The sequence below is a fragment of the Talpa occidentalis genome, unplaced genomic scaffold (genome assembly GCF_014898055.3).
Source record: "Talpa occidentalis isolate TD23 unplaced genomic scaffold, MPIMG_talOcc4v2.1 talOcc4.15, whole genome shotgun sequence".
NCBI classification, from domain to species: domain Eukaryota; kingdom Metazoa; phylum Chordata; class Mammalia; order Eulipotyphla; family Talpidae; genus Talpa; species Talpa occidentalis.
In genome coordinates this window covers 2,341,383-2,361,196 of record NW_023601543.1, presented here as the reverse complement: position 1 = coordinate 2,361,196, position 19,814 = coordinate 2,341,383, and the positions used below count along the sequence as shown (strand labels likewise).

At 52.1% G+C, this 19,814-nt stretch overlaps 1 protein-coding gene across 1 annotated transcript; it reads left to right on the top strand.

Annotated features, from left to right (window-relative positions):
* Nucleotides 1-1,987: 1,987 nt before the first annotated feature.
* GPR50 (G protein-coupled receptor 50) lies at nucleotides 1,988-6,553 on the top strand. Its single transcript, XM_037512857.2, has 2 exons — nucleotides 1,988-2,293; nucleotides 4,995-6,553. Exons 1-2 carry the CDS (start codon nucleotides 2,107-2,109, stop codon nucleotides 6,551-6,553), a joined length of 1,746 nt encoding a protein of 581 aa, XP_037368754.1. The 5' UTR covers nucleotides 1,988-2,106.
* The last annotated feature ends 13,261 nt before the right edge of the window (nucleotides 6,554-19,814 follow it).

Genomic DNA, 19,814 nt, shown 5'->3' with positions numbered 1-19,814 from the left:
GTGTTCATTTCAATTCAAGACCGCTTCTTGCCACAGTGTAAGGATCTAAGGCCACGGGAAGTGAACAGCCCCAGGTGTGACTGGGCTTTTGGCACAGGTCTCTCCGGGAGCCCACAGTCGCCTCAGGCGCGCCCGCAGAGCAGGTTCTTGGCCGCGCTCGCTCTTGGCCGCAGCCCGGGGAGGGCCCGGTTCCAGCCAGCGGGGAGCGGGGAGATAATGACTGTGACAAGGCTCCAGGCGGGGTATTATTATTCCTGCGAATTCTCTCTCAGCGGGCGAGGCCAGCGCAGGGCGGCGGTGGGGAGGGGCGCCATCTGCAAGTCGCCCCCTTTCTCTCCGGGCTGTTCCGTTACAGAACGGGCGCGGAGTGGATTTTCAGCCCTGTCCGCCTTTTCCACCCCGGTGGCCAACGCGGCCGTCCCCTCGTGCCGCCCGCCCCGGCCCTCGCCCGCAGCGGCCCGCCCCCTCCCCGAGGGGCAAGGGGGTGGCTGTGTCCAGACGGTGGCGCTCCGGGACCGGCAGCCCCCTGGGCCCCCGTAGCAGGAAGGTAGCCTGGGGGCAGTTTTCCAGGTGTTTGCTGAAATATTCTGGGACGACCCCCCGCAGGAGCCCTAGCTTGAGTAGAGGGGCAGAAACGCACTCTCGGGGCCAAGGCTGCTGAGGAAGGCGCCCCCGACCCGCGCCCCTGTCGTTTGCCGCAGTCACTCGCTTTCCCGCGGCCGGACAGTCTGCGAACCTGGGTCGCCGCCGCGGCCGCCACGCCTGGGAGGGGGATCCGCGGGGCGCGGGCGAGGGCCGCCCTGCACGACGTCGACCACAGAGCCCCAGCCGGAGGACGGCGTGGACGGGGACGACCTAAGCCGTGCCCCTCGGCGGGGGGCCCTGATCTGCCGGCGGCTTCTTGGCTGAGCTGCCCGCACCTCCGCGCGCGTCCGCGCCGCGCGCCGCCGCGCAGTTCCCCGAGCCTGCCCGCCGGCACGCCGAGCACCTCGGGAGGGGCGCGGAGCTGAGCCGCTCTCCCCGGGTTGCTTCCAGGAACGGTGGCCCAAGAGAAGGACTCTCTGGTCCATTTTACTATCTTCCAAGCAACCTCTGCGCTCTGGCAGCCGGGATACCTGGCGGCAGAGAAGGGGATGCACTCCCGCTCTCGCTCGCCCCAAAGTTGGGAAGAAGGCCACCAGCGACCTCCCCTTGCTCCCAGAGTGCTGGGTCTCTCCCGGCTCCCCGAGCTGGGCGCAGACACTTCTCGTGGAGAGTGCAAGTCCAGGACTGGACTGGGCGGGCCGCTGGCCACGGGCCGCAAGGGAGCAAAGCACCGCCCTGGCAGTTTTCCCTAGAACTGGGTACTCAGATTTAGGACAGAGGCCCCCCCGCCGTTATGTCCTGCTTTGGGGGGGGGGCGGGGGTGCAGAGGGCTCTGAACAGGTAAGAATCCCCAAAGCGGGTTGTGCTCTGGCAGCCCGGATACCTGGCAGCAGAGATGCAGCTGTGCTCCCGCTCTGGCTTGCCTCAAAGTTGGGAATGGTAGGGGATCAGATCTAGGCTGAGAAGGCCAATGACTGCCCCTCACATTCTGCTGGGGGTTTCACATTAGCTTGGGTGGGTACTGGACCCCAAAAGGGACTCCATGCCCCCTCTCTGCTGTGCATTCTACATTGCGTTGTCGCTCACTTCTTGTGTAAATGGAGAGAGGAAAAAGAACATGCTAGAAGCAGATGCGCAATGGCTGGAGGGGAGGGGGGAGGGTGCTGGGCTCAGAGCTTGTCACGAAGCAAAGTACCTGGGGGACTGGGGGGGGGGCGGCTAGAGAGGGGAAGCACATAAAAGGTAGTCGGAAGCAAGACAACATCTCGAAGTGGATTTGTCCAAGAAGAGTTGGTCACCGAGGCAGGGGTGGTCAGGGAGCTCTGATTGGTCGGGGGGAGGGATTTGGGGTGGGGCTAGCCTCGTCTTGAGGCTTTAAAAGCTCATCGGAAAGGGGCCGGATGCTGTCATTCGCTCTCTGGCTCTCAGAGTGTGAGGCACGCTTTTCTGAAGCTCCTGGTGACTGAGCAGGTGTTTGCTTTCTGGACCCTGCTGGGAGATCTAACAGTCTCCAGCAGCAATATGGGTCCCACCCTGGCAGTTCCCACCCCATACGGGTGTATTGGCTGTAAACTGCCCCAGCCAGACTACCCACCGGCTCTGATCACCTTTATGTTCTGCGCGATGGTTATCACCATCGTGGTGGACCTGATCGGCAACTCCATGGTCATTTTGGCTGTGAGTAAGAACAAGAAACTCCGAAATTCTGGTAAGCCACCCTCTTCTTCCCTACCCAGCATGCAGCCTCTTGTACCCCTTAGACTGTTAGTTTGGATGCCCCAAATAGGGAACGCATGGACAGTGCCCTCACCTTGATCGTCCCGGTCCCCAAATTCCCCGCGAACCTGCGAGAGGGGGGTGATGTTCCGCCGGGGGCCCCATAAACTTAGCGTTTTTCAAGGCCAAGGGGACTCAGGGAATTGGCTTGGGGCGTCCCTGTGCAAAGCCCGGGTTCCGCGGGGCGCGGCACGCCGCCAAGCCCTGCCGGGTCCGGGAGCTGCTGAGGCGGTATCGGGCGCCTGGCGGAGAGTCCCGCAGCCGCGCGGGGATGGCACGCCGAGCCGGATGGAGCCGAGGTGGACGCGGAGAGGCGGCGCGGGCAGAATGGCGACCCGCTCCGGGAAAGTTAAGTTCTCGGCGGCTGCGGCGGCGCTTCTCCAAGCGGAGGGCAGCGGCCGCAGCCCCGCCACCAGATCTCCGGCTCGCCGCGCTCCTGGGGCTCCAGCGCGGCTCCCGGGCAGCTCCCGGGCGGCGGGGCGCAGACCCCCGCGCTCGAGTGCCGAGCCGGGCGGTCTGAGCCCGCCGGAGCCGAGCTCCGTGTGCCCGTCCCGGGGCGCGCGGCGGGTCGGGGGCAGCAGGCGGCGGCGGCAGCGACGGCGGCGGCCGAGGGGATCCCGAAGCCAGTAAGCGGGTGCTGGGGGTGCCGGGCGCCGCGGCAGAGCTTTCGGGAGCCGCGCGTCGCGGGGGCTGAAGCGGGTGAGGAGCGGCGGGAGGGCGGCGGGAGAGCTCGGGGGGCGGCGGGGGCGCGGGGACGCTGCCGGGCGCGGGCATCTGAGTGCGGTCGGGGTGGCGAGCGAGACGCCCCTCGCCCCCAGCTCGTGACAGGGGGAGGGGCGGGCGGCCGGCGGGCGGGGGCGCGGGAGGGTGGCTCGCGGCGCCCGGATCAGGGGGCGGGGGCGGCTTCGCCGCGGGGCTGCCGCAGGGCGGTGGGGTGGGTGGGAGGGGGCCCTGCGGGGGAGGGGCCGGGCGGAGGGTCCCCAACGCCTCGCACAGGCTGGTGTGCAGCGGAAAGCGCGCGCCGGGTCTCCGCCGCCGGGCTCCGCTCGGGTCGGGGGAGAAGAGACAAACAGGGTCTTCTGGGGTCCGGCAGCCGCGGGGCGCGGGGGAGAGGAGGTGGCCGGTCTCGGGGCGATTACTTTGCTCCGACGAAGAATCAAACGCCACACAAGTACCCGACGCGGGCACGCGCGGGCACACCGTGATCAAAAGTTTCCCTCCGAGCCCTGGCGGGCGGGCGCGATGGCTCCCGGCGCCCCGGACTCGCGCCCGTCCAGCCGCGCAGCGGGGCCGCCCGCCAGGCGCTCCCTGCGCTCTCCCCGGGGGAAAGGATGTCCTAAAGCTGAGTCCACACCGGCTTTGTGGGCTCCAGCCCCCAACACTTGTGCTTTTGCTTTTCTTTTTCTCTTTCCCTCTTTCCTTTCCCTCCATGATTCAAAGAAAGGTTTTCAGGGTCGTTGTAGGGTTTTAAAAAAACATCTCCCTCTTTCCCCGTTTTCTTCTCGGAATTCTTTGGCTTGAGGAAAACCCTAGAAAGAACCTCTCGGGTGGAAGGCGCTCAGGCCACGCCTCGGCAGCTCGGGCGCAGGGAGGGCCAGGAGCCGCTCCTTTGCCCCTTGGGAAGTGCAGATTTTGTCCGAGCCCCAAACCCAGCGCGCCCGTTTGCAGACGAGCGCTACTCAGCAGCGACGTGTCTGCGCGCAGGGAGTTGCCTCTTTGTTTTTCCTTTCTGTAAGCTTCCCAAAAAACCTCCTCTGGGCTGCTCTGCACAGCCGGGGTAGGGGCAGCCCCACTTGCCCTCCCGCTGAGCCCGCAGGGGACCGTGAAGCTCGGCGCCCCGGCCCCGCGCCCCGGCGGGCTGGAGGGCGCGCCTGCCACCCGCGGCTTCGCGCCAGGACCCGGCTGCAGCGCGCGCTCCTCCGCATCTCCGCAGGCGCTTTCCTGAGCGCGCCTCTCCCTGCTCGCTGTTGCTAGGGCCTCACGCCAAAATTGACAGGGCCGCCCTTTGCCCCCCAGCTTTTGCCAGCCCGGTAATGGTGAGTATATGACCAGGCGAGGACTTGGCCCCTTCGGGATGGACTGCGTAGGAAGAGGGCGGCCTGCACTGCCTTTTGGATATGTGTGCGTGTTCAGCGCCGTCCTAGCCTCCGGGACGCACAGGGCTCGAGGTTTTTTTGTTTTTTTTGTTTTTTTTTTGGTGGGGGGCAGGGGTGTTAAGGCTTCCTGACGTCCCTGCCATCTCTCCCCTTCTCTGCTCCTCCCCCTTCCCAAGGTTCTGGTAGATTCCTTCTCCTCACCCGCTTTCCTCCCACCTTCCCCACCGGGGGGCGGCGGGGGGGGGGGCATGGCTTGGCACTGCTTGTCTCTAAATAAATGGCGGCTGCAGAGCACACGTGACCTTGTGGGAAAGCAAAAGGGTGTGTAACGGACTGGGCTCCCAAACCCCATCTGCATCACAATCGCCTGGGACCACTTGCAAATACAAATAAAAGCCCAGCTACAGCTCTTTAATAGAATTCCAGGTTTCTAAATTGTCCTGATGCCTCCTGACCTTTTTCTCCCATGCAAAAGTCTACATTTCCGACTTTACCCTTTGCTCTTCTGTCTCTCCCCTCCCCTCTTATGTTTTCCAGGCAACATCTTCGTGGTTAGCCTCTCTGCAGCTGACATGCTGGTGGCCATCTACCCCTACCCTCTGATGCTGCGGGCCATGGCCGTCGGGGGCTGGGATATGAGCCAGTTCCAGTGCCAAATGGTGGGCTTCATCACAGGGCTGAGTGTCGTTGGCTCCATCTTCAACATCGTGGCAATCGCCATCAACCGCTACTGCTACATCTGCCACAGCCTCCAGTATGAGCGAATCTTCAGCGTGCGCAATACCTGCATTTACCTGGTCGTCACCTGGATCATGACCGTCCTGGCTGTTGTGCCCAACCTGTACATTGGCACCATCGAGTACGATCCTCGCACCTACACCTGTATCTTCAACTATCTGAACAACCCCGTCTTTGCTGTGACCATCGTCTGCATCCACTTCGTCCTCCCTCTGCTCATAGTGGGCTTCTGCTACTTGAGGATCTGGACCCGCGTGCTGGCCGCCCGAGACCCGGCCGGGCAGAATCCTGACAACCAGCTTGCTGAGGTGCGCAACTTCCTAACCATGTTTGTGATCTTCCTCCTCTTTGCAGTGTGCTGGTGCCCTATCAACGTGCTCACTGTCTTGGTGGCTGTCAGCCCGAAGGACATGGCAGGCAAGATCCCCAACTGGCTTTACCTTGCAGCCTACTTCATAGCCTACTTCAACAGCTGCCTCAACGCTGTCATCTACGGGCTCCTCAACGAGAACTTCCGAAGAGAATACTGGGTTGTGTTCCACGCCATGCGGCACCCCATCCTGTTCCTCTCTGGCCTCATCACTGATGTTCGCGAGACCCGGGAGGCCCGCACCCTGGCCCGTGCCCGTGCCCGTGCCCGTGACCAAGCCCGGGAGCACGTCCATGAAGAAGAGCGGGTCTCTCCTGCTGTGGAGGAAATACCAATGAGTGTCCGGAATGTTCCATTACCCGGTGACAGTGCTGCTGGACAGCCTGAGCATGCCTCTGGCCACCCCAGGCCAGCCTCTGCCCATGCCAGGTCTGCCTCTGCACACCGCAAATCTGCCTCAGCCCACCCCAAGTCTGTCTTCAGCCACCCCAAGCCTGCCTCCGGCCACCCCAAGTCCGCCACTGTCTATCCGAAGCCTGCCACAGTCCACTTCAAGGCTGACTCTGTCCATTTCAAGCCTGCCTCTGTCCATTTCAAGGCTGACTCTGTCCATTTCAAGCCTGCCTCCGGCCTCTCCAAGTCCATCACTGGTCACCACTCCAAGACCTTCAGCCCTGCCACCAGCCGCCCGAAACCCACCACCGGTCACGTCAAGCCTGCCGCCAGCCACCATGAGCCCACCTTCGCCGACTACCCTGCGCCTGCTGCTGCCAGCCACCCTGAGCCTACCCTCGCCACCCCTCCAGAACTCTCTGCCTCCAGCTCTTCCACTGGCTCCCCTGAGCCTGCTGCCAGTCTCTGGGGGCTTCCTGCTGTGGCTGCTGCCACCACCAGTGATGAAGATGACCTTCTGACCCCCACTGTGCTCACCACTGCCGTGGACGAGATATCCGTCATCGACATCGATTCTGATGAATTGGCCGTGTGAAGAAAGTGGCATCCAAAGCGACCGACCTTACTGCACATACACACAGACAGACACATGCAGACTCTGACCCGTAGTTGTGGTGTAAGCTATGTCCAGCCGCCAGGCCTGCCCCTCTCTTCCATAAGGCGCTCCCCGAAGTGTGTGTGTGTTGTGTGTTCTCGCTCTTCTAGAGACCAAATTCCCCTCGAGTTTGACATCTGTTGTTGTGAGCCTCCTTCTTCCTGTGGGTGACCTTCAGCCCACAGGGAGACTTGACATTGGACTTTACTCCCACCCCCAGGTGGGCCCCGGGTTCCCTTCCCTTCCCCTCTGCTCCTGCTTTCCTCTCCCGTCCCGCAGGGGAGGAGCGCATGCTGTGGTGACGGCTTCCGTCCAGCAGACGTGACTGCCAGCTTCCCGTGTCCAGTGCGCGCGCGTGTTGTGTTCTTTACGGCAGTTGGAAAGGCAGTTGCGATAAAGCACGAATACTTGAAACGCTTTGCTGAATCCCAGCCACAAAGTAAGCCCCGTAGCTGAACAATACAATTTGATGAGCTCGTAGCAAGATCGATTTTCTATGCCTATGACATCACACGGCAAAAGGAAAGCTACGGACCAGCCAAGTAATTTCTATTTTCTGCAAATTCCAACATTGGTGCTGATTTTTATAGTTAAACAGGAATGCCAATGATGAGCTGTTTTTACCTTGTTTTGTAGTCACCTTTTCTCAGCATAGCCAGGACGGTCCCCCCACCCCCCATTTAGTTACAGAGAAGCAAATCCATCCACAAAGTAGTTCCTTCTCCTGAAAGCCAATTCCAGTCACACATTTAATGCCACAATTCATGACTACTCTTTACCTCAGAGATTTTTTTTAAACAGCCAGATGTTTCTACACAGTCAATTTTTACATTTTTCCTCTTTCATTGCCAAGGGAATTAATTCAAGGTAATAACCGGTAGCACAAGTGAGGGGGGGAGCTATTTCCCACTGCCCCGAGGGGGCCCGCGACCCCTCGCACACGCTTGGTATCAGCACACTCGACAGCCCAGGAAATGATTCTTCTCTAGAACCGGAGAAAACATCGAATAAAAATTTCAATTACCGATTCAAATTGACACTTTCAAGGAAGTTGACGGTGCAGCTGGAAGGAGGCGGGATGTCATACTGCCTTAACCTGGTTCTGTATTTGTGGTAGCAACCAAATAAACGTGTTGTCGTGGCTTTGGTGTGTTGTCAATAAACTCGCTTCCTGTCCCACGCTTCCCCGTGGGGTGTGTTGGGGGGTGGGCGGAAAAGCATTGACCTTGGTGGGGGGCTCCGAGGACCCGGGTGCCAGTTCCACCTGCGCTCTCCTCAGTTTCTTTCCTCAGCAAACCGTCCGGGTGGGGCGGGCGAGGGGAGGCTTCCTGAACAGGGTGTGTTCTTGTCACGACTGAGGTGACGATGAACGACCAACCTGCTGCTCTCGGATTTCTGGCTGTGACCTGCCTTCGCTTCTGGGAAAAGGGGCCCTTTTTAGTCCCAGGGGAGCGGTGAAGCTGTACCCTAATAAAGTCTTAACCCCAGAGGATCCGGGGACAGAGCCACAGAGCCCACAGGGCAGGGGTGGGAGCCACAGGAGTGGGGGGCGAGAGGACAGGCGCCCTCCTCTCCCGCTGGAAGGTAGGGTGGCGTGACCCCAGCCACTGCCCCCGCCCCAGGCTCCTCACGGCAGAAACAGTTTCAGAGGAATCTCTAATGAGAAGAAAATGTCCCAAATAAACTGCTCCCTAGAAATAAAGGTGAGTTCAAAATAATTTACAGTCAGCAGGACGTCAGCGTCGCGAGGAAATACGGACGCTGAAGCCGCGCACGCTGGCGCAGACACAGTTCTGAGTGCCCAGCGCCACACAGCCTTGGCAGAGCAGGTGCACAAACCAAGGTCCTGACTTTCCATGCCCACACTTGAGTGCTCACACCCCCCAGAACGGCTGCTGCACCACAGACCGGTTCCCTGTGCCACATTTCTGCCAGGTACCCCAGGACACCCCAAAAGGATGCTTGCTCACGTGCTTACAAGAGAGTCCACCACCACCCACCCCGCCCTGGCTTTCCACGTCCTTCCTCCCTGCCCTCACCCCAGGAGACTTTGCTCTGGCCACTGTGCCCAATGCACCAAAGTGTTATTCTCGGGGGTGGGGGGGTGAGGGAACCGTGTGGGGACTTAGGGTACAGGGCACAGTTCTGAGAGGAGGTGGGAGAGCTGGGAACTAACTACCTGCTCTCACAGTCCGGCTGCGCGCTCTGGCCCCAGTGGCCTGACGCAGCTCCAGTGATGCCCAGACGCCCAGCAAGTTCCAGCCGCAGCCCCTGTTGCCACCGCCCTGCCCATCCAGCGACTGGCATCTCTCCTGACCCCACTTCCACCCCTCTGGCCCCCCAGGAGCCAGCCCGGAAACATTTCTCTCTGACCCGCCTTCCCCACCCTGCCCCTGCCCAGCCCGCAAGCATTTCTGATACAGGGCTGCTGTGCCCGACCAGGGCAGGCCCCCGCGCTGCCGCCAGGTGTGGGGTGTGTCGCTCTGTCCCCAGGAGAAGGCCGGGCTTCGGGTTTGGTGTCAGTGAGATTCGGAAGGGCCGGGGGAGCCCAAGTGTCCACCACCGAGGGGTGAAACAACGCAGGCAGCTCTGAAAGGCCAGTGTCCCAGTTGCTGCTGCTTTGTTTTCCTTTTCAAAGGGAAGGACAGCTTTCACCCTTAGCGTGACAGCCTGCCGGTGTCCTGCATCTGTGCACGTCCGTGAAGCCACCAGAGCGTCACCCTAGCCGGAGGAACGGCTCTCCTGACGTGTCACCACACATTCACTTTGCCTGTGCTACAGCTCTGGGGAAGCGAGACGGTTCGCATCCTTTCGTCCATCAAATTGGCCATTTTCACCCGTTTTAAGAGTGTACACTTGAGTGACGCCAAGGGCGCCTTGCAGAGTGAGGTGGCCGTCACCACCCTCCTCCCCACAAGTCCTGCTCTCCCTTCAGAACCTGCAGCCGTCAAGTAATGACGCCCCAGTCCCAGCCCCAGCCCCGCCATCTCTTTTCCGCTTTCTGTCCCTCTCCATTTGCTTTGCCCAGAGACCTCATGCAAGTGGAACCTTCCGACGTTTGCCGCTTTACATCTCACCTCAGTCACCCAGCTGTGTCCTAAGGTTCACCCAGGCACTTGCCTGTGTCAGTACTGTGTAATTTTTTTTTTTATAGAGGCATGTTTTTATTTGTTTGTTTGTTTGTTTGTTTGTTTATACAAGCACGGGGTACAGTCGGAAGCGCGGGAGGGTGAGAGAATTCACCGGAGCCAGAGCGGGGAGCAGAGCAGGCAGAAGGACCGAAGGACACTGCTGAGGGGAGCAGCGGGCGGCAGGAGAGGTCTGCGCGCCATGTGGGACCCTCACTCGGTGGCCGGGAAGCAGCCGGGGATCGAACCGGCGCTGCAGAGGCTGCGGGCAGTTTCGCAACCCAGCGCTCAACCGCTGCGCCACCGGGGAGGCCCTACTGTGTAATTTTTATGGCTGAGTAATAGTCCACACTGTGGAGAGCTGGCAAGTGTCAGTCCATTCTTCCACTGATGGACCTTTGGGCTCTTTCCATTTTGTGTCTGTGGTGAATACTGCAGCCATGAGCATTGCTTTACCAGCGTTTGTGAAACCCTGCTTCATGTTTTGGATATCTACCTGGAGCAGAATTACAGAGTCATTTGGTAATCTGGCTTCTTTTGCTCAGTGTTATGTCTTTGAGATTTATTCATGCTTTTGTGTATATCAGTATGTTTTTTTCACTTGTATGTAGTACTCTGCAATATGAAAAGACCATAGTTTATTTATTAGTCCTACTGTGGAACATTTCAGTGGCTACTATGAAAAATGCTTCTCGCACATGTCTTTTGATTTACTTTTATATCGAGATGTAATTTTACATAAAGTGAGGTCCACAAATCTTCAGTGTAGCAGTGAATGAATTTTCACATATGCCTATACCTATATAACCACAATACAGATCAAGATATAAAACACTTCCAGAAGTTAGAAAGTTATGTTACACCAGATGAATGTTTCCAGTTCTTGAACTTCCTTTAAGTGGATGCATACAGAGTGTGTTCTGTCTGGCTTCTTTTGCTCATCATTTTGTCTGTGAGGTTTTTTTTTTTTTTTAAGATTTGTTTATTTATGCATACAAGAACTGGGGTACAGGCCAGAGGTATGGGGGGTGAGAAGACTCACCAGAGAGAGTGGGGAACAGAACAGGTGGATTGACTGAAATACACTGCTGAGGGGAGCAGCGGGAGAGTCAGGAGAGGTCTCCTGTGCCATGTGGGTAGCTCCCCGGCCAGGGATGGAACTCATGCTGCAGAGGCTGCGGACAGCTTCATAGGTTGCATCTTAACCCCTTGTGGCCCCAGGGAGGCTCCTGTCTTAACAATATTGCTCGAGGTAAAAATAGTCTCTTTTATTGCTGAGCAGAATTCCATTGCATTGAATATAACATTTTTTTTTTTTATCCATTCAACTATAGATCAACATTTGGACTGTTTTCCAGCTTGGGGCTATTATGAAGAAAGTTATTAGGAACATCCTTGCACCTGCCTTTTGGGACATATGTATTAAGTGTTCTTGGAACTACACTGACGGTTGGCATTGCTGAGTCACTAATATTTGTGTATTGAGTTGTAGTAGACACTGCCAAATGTTTTTCCCAAGTGGTTGGACTAGTTGATATTCTCACCAGCAATGTGTGAGAGTTCGAGGTGCTCTGCATTTGTGCCAATGAGCACCATTTTCATTTTAAAGTTGTCCTTTTAATTGTAGCTGTTCTAGTGAGTGTCTAGTGTGATTTTGCAGTGTGTTCCTTTAATGAGTAATGATGTGGACCATCTTTTTTCACATCATTGACCATTTGGATATCATCCTTAGAAAAGTTCTGAAATATTTTGAAGTTTCTTTTTCTTCTTGGGACTAGAAATGTTTAATATAGTCTAGGTATGAATAGGTATATAAATAAGTATGTACTACATATATCTCACAAATATCTGCTCTCATTCTGTGATTTTCCTTTTCCCTTTTAATTATATCTTTTGAGGACTGAAAGTCCTTAATAGTATGAAGTCCAATTCATCAGGTTTTACAAGAGTATGCTTTGTGTTTAAGGAATTGCTGATTACTCTAGCATCATTAATACATTCTCCTACTTTAAAAAAAAGAAACCTTATTATCTGTCCTTTAACATTTAAGTCTAAACTTCATCTTGAGTTAATTTTTTTGAGTTTGGTGTGAAGTAGGAATCAAGGCTCTTTTTTTAATATAGTCATGGTTCATATTTCCATTTTATGACTATTTATTGAAAACATTCATCCTTTGCCCCACTAAATTACAGTGGAGATTTTGTTGTAAATTAATTAAAAATATAAAACTAAGAATTATTTATCTGTCTCTGGAATGTAGTCTGTTCCATTTGTCTAGTGTTGCATCCATGCCAGTGTTTTTAAAATTTTAATTAAACTATAATTTATATACAACGATATGCACACATACTTATTACACAGCGAAATGGCTTTTAATTATGTATATTTTTATAGCCACTTATATGCATATTTTTTCTTTTTATGTCATCATCTTTGAGATGAAGATATAGAATATTTCTAGCTCCCCAAAAGGCTCTTTCATGCCCCAAAGCAGTCATTACCTTCTCTAAAGTTCACCAATATCCTAACCTCTATTATCAGAGATCAGTTTTTCCTGCTTTGGAATTTCATTAAAATGAATCACATCATCTGTATGCTTTTGAGAGCGGCTCATTTTGATAAGTACTACGCTTGAGAGGCATCTGTGCTGCTGGATGTATCGGCACTTCTTTTAAAAAATTCCAGAGAAAAATGTAATGATGTGGAGTATCTTCAATCCATATTAAATTAAAAACACAGATGTAAAAGGTATGTAATTTCGATAACAAACCAAAATGAGTATACGAAGAGACACGTTTTAACATTTTCTAATCTATATATATTTTATTGAGATAGAGTCATATACAACTTTCCATCTTGTCCCACAGTCTCTGAATCTCTGTTCAATTTTTAAAATCGGTTTACTCTGTCATTCAGCGGGTGAGACAGGAGAGGTCTGCTGTGCCATATGTGGGTCAGCTCCCTGACCGGGGATCGAACTCAGGCAGTCGTGGTGGTCGTGGTGATAGTGGTGACAACACTGAGCCGTATTAACCCCTAGGCCACCCGGGAGGCACTATATTCCGAGTATTTTTTGATTGCACATTTTGAATATATGTCATAGTTTTCATTTTATTGTCTTAATCTTGTTTGTATAGGTATTCGCACATAATATCTTTGTATTCCTTTTGCTTAAAACATTTAGTTATGTTTTTCATACATTAAAATTAAGACAGAAATTAATTGTATATTTACTTCCATCATATTCCATTTCCAGTGATCATTTTTGCTTCATAGATTATAAGTTACAATTTATTTTATCCTCATTTCCAGTAAGTAAGAGAACTATGTCATCTCCCCTCTTCTCTCTCCTGGACTTATTATAAGGTAAGTTGCTGATCACCTGCGTGCTTGGGACTGGGCTGAGCTTTTAATAAGATTTATCTGAACCTTTGTTCTCCCTTGGATATGAGTCTCCTGCGCTTTTCACTGAGTCATGTGAGTCTCTGCTTCCTCGACCCTAAATGACCGGGATGATCATGTCAAAGGAGTGATCATGTTAACCTTCTCCCAGAGAACAGTGATGGAATTGGCAGAAGTGATTAAGAACAATTATTTAAATGCACTGAAAAAACCTTTAAGAGAATCCAGAATCCAGAGGAGATTATACTCTGCAACTTGCAGCTGTGAGCTTTTGCAGCCGTGATTGTGTTGCTTTCTGGCCTGAGTGCGGTCTCCGAGTTGCGCCGCCATGACGACTGCAAATAATGACTGCAAATTACAGCCTTGCCAGCTCCAAGCGCGGGAGTTCAGAGTTCAGCGATGCCAAAACAACTTGAAATATAAAAAGGGAAATTTGGGAAGCATGATTGAAACTTTTACATTGCAAACCTGTTATCAAGAAAACGGTAAAAGGAACCTGCCCTGACTTGCCGACATCAACTGTACCCAAACCTCTAAATAACAGCAAAAAAAAAAAAAAAAAAAAAAAAAGGCAGCCTCATCAGAGAAATCTCTTCTTAAAAGAGAGAAGAGCGTCGGGAGTTGGCGTCACAGCTTTTCCACAGGTGGGCCCGGGGGCTCTGGGGGGAGCTGTGGTTCTTTCAAGGGTCCCCAGACACAAAGGGGTCTCGGTGCTGGTGGAGAGGAGTAAAGGGGGAAGTTTGGGGGAGACAACTTGCAGGGTAGGTAAAAGGTATCAGGCTTTTCTGCCCTCCCGCCATTAGGATGGATGAGGGAACCCTGCAGCCCTGAGTGCATGCCTGATGGCGGCCCCTGGAGTGGGTGCACCTGGGCTGAGAGACTGGACTTTTAAGGACGGTGTCACAGGGATGCCAGCAGCAGAAGAAGCCGAAAGAGAAGCAAGAGCAGCAGAAGCCGAGAGAGCGAGAGAGGGCTGGAGAGCCCAGCTAGAGTGAGGATTTGCTGGGGGCTGGGAGGCCTGCCAGCTTCCCGGCCCCCCAGCACCCCTGCCTGCCGTGTTCAGGGTAAATCCCAATAAAAACCTGCAAAAGCCACGGAGGACTCTGACTCTTCCTTGACCCGCTCTGCTGGGTCAGAAAACCTGCACCGTGTCCTGTCCTGCCCTTACACAACTATGTAGATTAAAGGGTGGGAGGATTTGCTCACTTTCCCCCTCTTCCTCCTCAGACAGGCCTCTTCTGAGGCAGTGCTATCGCAATACCAAAGTGCTTACCTCAGAGAGCAGCACTGTAGATACTGGCCTGTTACTGGCCGATGTTTTATGGCAAAAGTATTATTGAAGTATATTAAAGTGGGGTAGCTCATATTTACACAATTTTTTTTTTTCAAATGAATGAGCAAGATTTTACTGACCTGGAAAGCCAAAGGTATTCCATGGAAAGGGCACAGCTCGGGCAAGACCAAGTGGTAGGAGGGCACATGGCAGGTTGGGGAACCCTGACTTGTGCAGTTTCAATGGGGCATGAAGATGTAGAATGGTAGAAAGAGGCTCCCCTCTGTTCACGCCCCTCCCCCCACGACCTTCCAGAGCTACTGACGAGGGGGGCGGCCTGTACAGGTATTTCATCACTCTCATGATTCAGCTGTGACATCCAATTCATTCTTCGGCTCATCATATAAGGCAATTGTAAAAGTCCTAGCCCGTAGTTTCGGATGGGCTGAAATGGATCTACTCTATTTAATTATTAAGTCTTTTAGGGTTCGCCAACCTTCCCTCATACTCAGTTCAAAACTAGGGAGACTTTCTCCTGCCTCTCAGTTCTTATAGCATTTCTTTGACTGAGCCTTTTACTTGGCACCTAATATATAAGGTCATAAAATTTTGGAATTGGAAAGAACTAAGTCATCTAACGGAACTTAACACTCGGATAGGGACTCGGTGTCTACTGCCCCCTGCAGGGCCTTGTCTAGCCTCTGATGGACACTTGCACAGCCGGGCATTGTCTTGGAGTGGACACAAAGTGCAGCGGGGGCTGAGATGCCGACTGGCACGGCCAGTGTCCTGTCCCCTGTCCCCGCTGCACCCCAACAGCGGTCACCACGCTCGGCACAAGGCATGCGTGTTCCAGTGCCTGTTGCTGCTGTTGAACGGGTGACATTTTCTCAGAGCAAAATTTAGTTTTTCTATAGTTTTATTTGAGATGCTTCTCAGCACCTCCCCTTCCCACCATGTTCTCAACTTCGTTCCTATTTAAGATTGTCTTGCACACTTCGCTATCGGTTTGTCCCTTTCTGCAGAAAATCCTCTTGGGATTTCAGTCATGAATGTGTTAAAATTATCCAATAATTCCCCGAGCTCATCTTGCTGTGAGAGATGCTCTTCCTAGTGGCAGATTGCGCCCCTCCATGGGTGCTACAGAAAGGTTAATATGGACAAATGCAGAAAGCGAGGTTTTCAGGGGTTCACTAACTGACACAAGGTTATACTCAATGTTGCAGGTGGGACTCAAAGCTGGATCTGTATGAGTCTCAAGCCTGTGCATTTCCTAACATTGAAAATGGAAAATGCAGTGTGGCTCAGCAATGCACTGTGGGCTGCTGAAAGGTGGTTCTGATCACAGCTGCCCTGCACGGGTGACCATCCAGGAAGAGGGAGGTGGGTACCTTGCCTGCTTTGTCCTCTCAGAACAGCTCTCAGGCGTTGTGTCTGCACAGGGGCACGCACTCTCTCTCAGCTGATGCTGGTGTAGAGTTAGCACAGCTCTGGCAAATATGGAAGCTCTCCCTTCATTTAGCTTGGGACACGAGAAACCTGCAGAGAAATAATAGCCTCAGCATGTTAGGGCTGTATTAGGAAGCTTCTAGTGGCAGAACTTGGACTATCTGGCGTTTGGCTCAATGAGCTTCATTAGGGACCTTACATAGTTCACAGTCTACTAATCATGGAAAGTTGCTGTTGATGCCTTATCAAAGTGTGTCCCACATCCTAGTATTTGTGTGCGGCTTTAGCATAGTAGTGACTCAGTAAATGTTTGTTGAATTGAATTGAATTGAATCCTTTCTATAGAATGGAATCATTAGAAAATTGAGCCTCATTATATTGAAGTTTAATTGACAATAGAATTACTATGCAATTTTTCAACCCCTGAGACAAAAATCCTTTGTTGAGTGATACAATATTTATGTGAATTAGTACCAACCTTTGGGAGGGCCTTAAACATTCCCCATTAATAATTGCTTCTAAGTGATAGCGCATACTTGGCAGGGGATGGGAGCATTTATGGGTTTTCTCTCCCACTATTCACAGTGTTTTAATGAAAGCTGTGGCTCACTTGAGGTGAGGGAATAAAAGACAAGGGAGCACTTGGATTCCTCCTTTTGCTCTTCACATTGTGACTAGTGAACAAGCCCGACTTAATTCCACAGCTGGATTGATATGCAAATTCCCCCCGACTAATTGGCTTCCCCAGCTGTCTCCAGAGGGCGGATGTATTCTTTTATAAAGTGCTGTCTAGGGCTGCATTGAGAACATTAGAACTACTTAATTGAATATCAATGAATCTTTATAAACTAATAATGACAGGAGCCTGGGAAGCGTGATGTAGACGCGGTGCACTAAGAAGAGGAGAGCTCTGATTGGAATTTGTGGGAAGTGAAATTTTCTCTGGGTTTTACAAAACCCAGTTCGGGCTTCTTTGATCTGAAGTCCTTGAGAGACCCACTGGTGCCTTCTTGAACATGTCATGCGGGGAGTGTTGGCCATGAGCAAGTGTGTCCAGGATACCACCCCCCAATGTTCCCTAATGCAGCAAAACCAAGGGATTGTTGAGATTAATTCTTGCACAGCAACTCAGCCTTCGGACCTGTAGCAGAGCAACAAGACTCGGTGTTTCTAGTCTCTCCCTCACAGGGTAGCGGGGAGGCCTGGGAGCCAGCCAGCTTGTCATGTCTGTCCTGGCAGAGCTGACCTATGGAGACTGAGTAAACATAGAACTTTGCCTTTCAGTCCTACCAAGAAGTATATGAAAGCAAACCAAAACAAAACACCAAGCCAAACATAAACAATTGAACAATAAACAAAACTCCTCACAGTTAGAGTAGCTGGGCTGCTGCTGGTGGACCAACATTGCTGGGCTGATCTTGCTGAATTACTGGGCTATTCTGGGGTTTACTGAGTTGCACCGAGGGTGATGATTTCATTTTCATCCTCTCCTCTGCTGGTGCCCTACTGCTTATGCTACTAGGCATTTAAAGGCATTGTGAAGATACAATAAAACAGTGCAGCATCATTGTAAGAAGTAGACATAGATTAACGGAACAAAATAAAAGGCAAGAAACAGTTCCAGCACATAAGAATTTATTATGTTTTAAGAGTGTTACTACTGATTTGGAAATATTTATTCCATAAGTAGCATTGGGATAATTGATTAAGTATTTGGTATAAAAGGTTCTTATTAGAGATAGACATCACAGAATACTAAACAAATACTGTTTGCTTAAAGAGCTTGATGTGTGATCATTTTAAAACATGAGATAGAAGGTACCATGTGTAAGCATGGAAGGCTATCCTTAGTAAAGAATATTGCATTAAAAAATACAGTTGCAGAATAATATGTCCAATAAGTTCTCTTTTGAGTAAACACTATAAAATGTCCTCATTAAAAATGATCGATTCCTTTATTGGACGCCTTTTCTCTTATCGAACATTTTGCAATGACACTGAAGTACACTCATAAGAACAAAAAACACAGAATCTGCATGAAAGAGATTTTTAATTTAAAAAATAAAGGAAAGCAAAAGTAATTACATGTCAAAAATAGCGAAGGAAGGAGAAAAGGAAGATGAATAATAAAATGATTTGGGAAAAATATATAAAACATTTTCAGCATGACAGCAAAGGAAGAAACCATCAAGATAAAGTTTGATTGACTTGATTAAATAAAAGAACTACAAGTCAAGAACATTCCGAAAGTAGAATTAAAAGGCGAATGACAGACTCAGAACAATATTTGCAGTACGTATCTAGCAAGGATTCTGACCAGTCCAGAAGAAAAAGAACTCAGCGGAAACATAGGCAACGTCCATTCCCAATGAAGGAGCACAAAAGGTGAATAAATAAACGTATTGGTAAAAAACCCTGCAAATCAGAAAAATGCTATGTTATCAAATTGGAGCTTTTCTTTAAGTGCTAATACCCAGGAGTGCGGGGGAGGTGTGAGAAGGAGGCGCGGAAGGCACTTGGCAGTATGTATCAAGAGCTTTAAAATGTTTCACAGACCTTGTCCCAGGAATTCTATGATTGCCCAACGGAAATCCTAAGGTGCTTCAGAGCTGTGCTCAAAGATTAACCTCTAAAGGTGTTACTCACGATCACCTCTAATAGGGAATAAGCAGGTGTCCACCAAGTGCCATTTAGCTCAATATCCTCAATGCAGTATCAGGCGAGTGATTATGCTGGTGCTCCAGGAATGCTACGGAACGATTTGAAAAATGATATTTTCTGGGTTATTGCGATGAGGAAATGCTCACGCTATAGAAAGTGCAAAATCAACAACAACCAGGAGGCAACACAGGAAGCAAGGTCACTGTCTTACTGTGGCGTGGGTGCGCACCCCTTCAGCAGAAGCCCCCCGTTGCCCTTCCTCCTCTTCCAACTCCCTGCTGCACGTCGGCAGTTTATCTGCCGTTCCCACCCAGTTTCCACAAATGTGGTTCACAAGCTGCTCTTCTTTGTTCGGAGTGACTCGCCATGTGCATTCTGTCTGTGGACCCGCTGTCATCAGTGGCGGGGTGGTGCTCTGTTCCTCGGGGTGCTCCTTCTTCCTCGGCCGCCCGGTCGTGGTTGGCTTCCCAAGCGGGTCTCTTCTCCCTGCGCGTGGTCTTCCGGGGTGATCCTGCCTGCTCTTGTGAGTGCTGCTCTCTCCTCTGGCAGGAAACGCTCGGATTTCCATGTGTAGCCCAAATCTCTCCTTTCGGCCCCAGCATCTCTGTTGGATATTTCCACCGACATGTCCCACGGGAGCCTCCCAACTTGGGTGTCCAAAGTCAATCCATCATCACCAAGGAGACCTGCTCTGTGCTCGCTGTTTGGCCTGTTTTTCAGCCCCTCTTTTGATAGGAGCGTCATGGCTCCTTCCCGGCGCCCCCTGCACATGTAACCTTTTGTTTTGCTTTCCCAAAACGAAGGTGACTTGGCTATCGTGGCACCTTCCTTTTTCTCTTTATTTTTTTAAAGATTTATTTATTTATTTATACAAGAACCGGGGTACAGGCCAGAATTGGGGGAGGGTGAGAGGATTCACCAGAGCCAGAGCCGGGAACAGAACAGGCAGACCGACGAAATACACTTCTGAGGGGAGCAGCGGGTGAGACGGGAGAGGTCTGCCACACCATGCAGGACCCTGACCGGCCATCAGGGATCGAACCTGCATTGCAGAGACTGCGGACAGCTCAATAGCGCTGTGTTTAACCACCTGCGCCACCAGGGAAGCCCCCCCTTTTTCTCTTTAAAGGGCCACATGATAGTTGCGAAAAGGCTTGATGATGGAGCATCTTCACTCATGCAAAGACCAAGGATATTTCTGGAGCACAGAGTTCCATGTTTGTGATAATATTTTTTTATAGACTGGATTGCGGATTCCTGGGTTGTAACTTTAATCTCAATGAACATA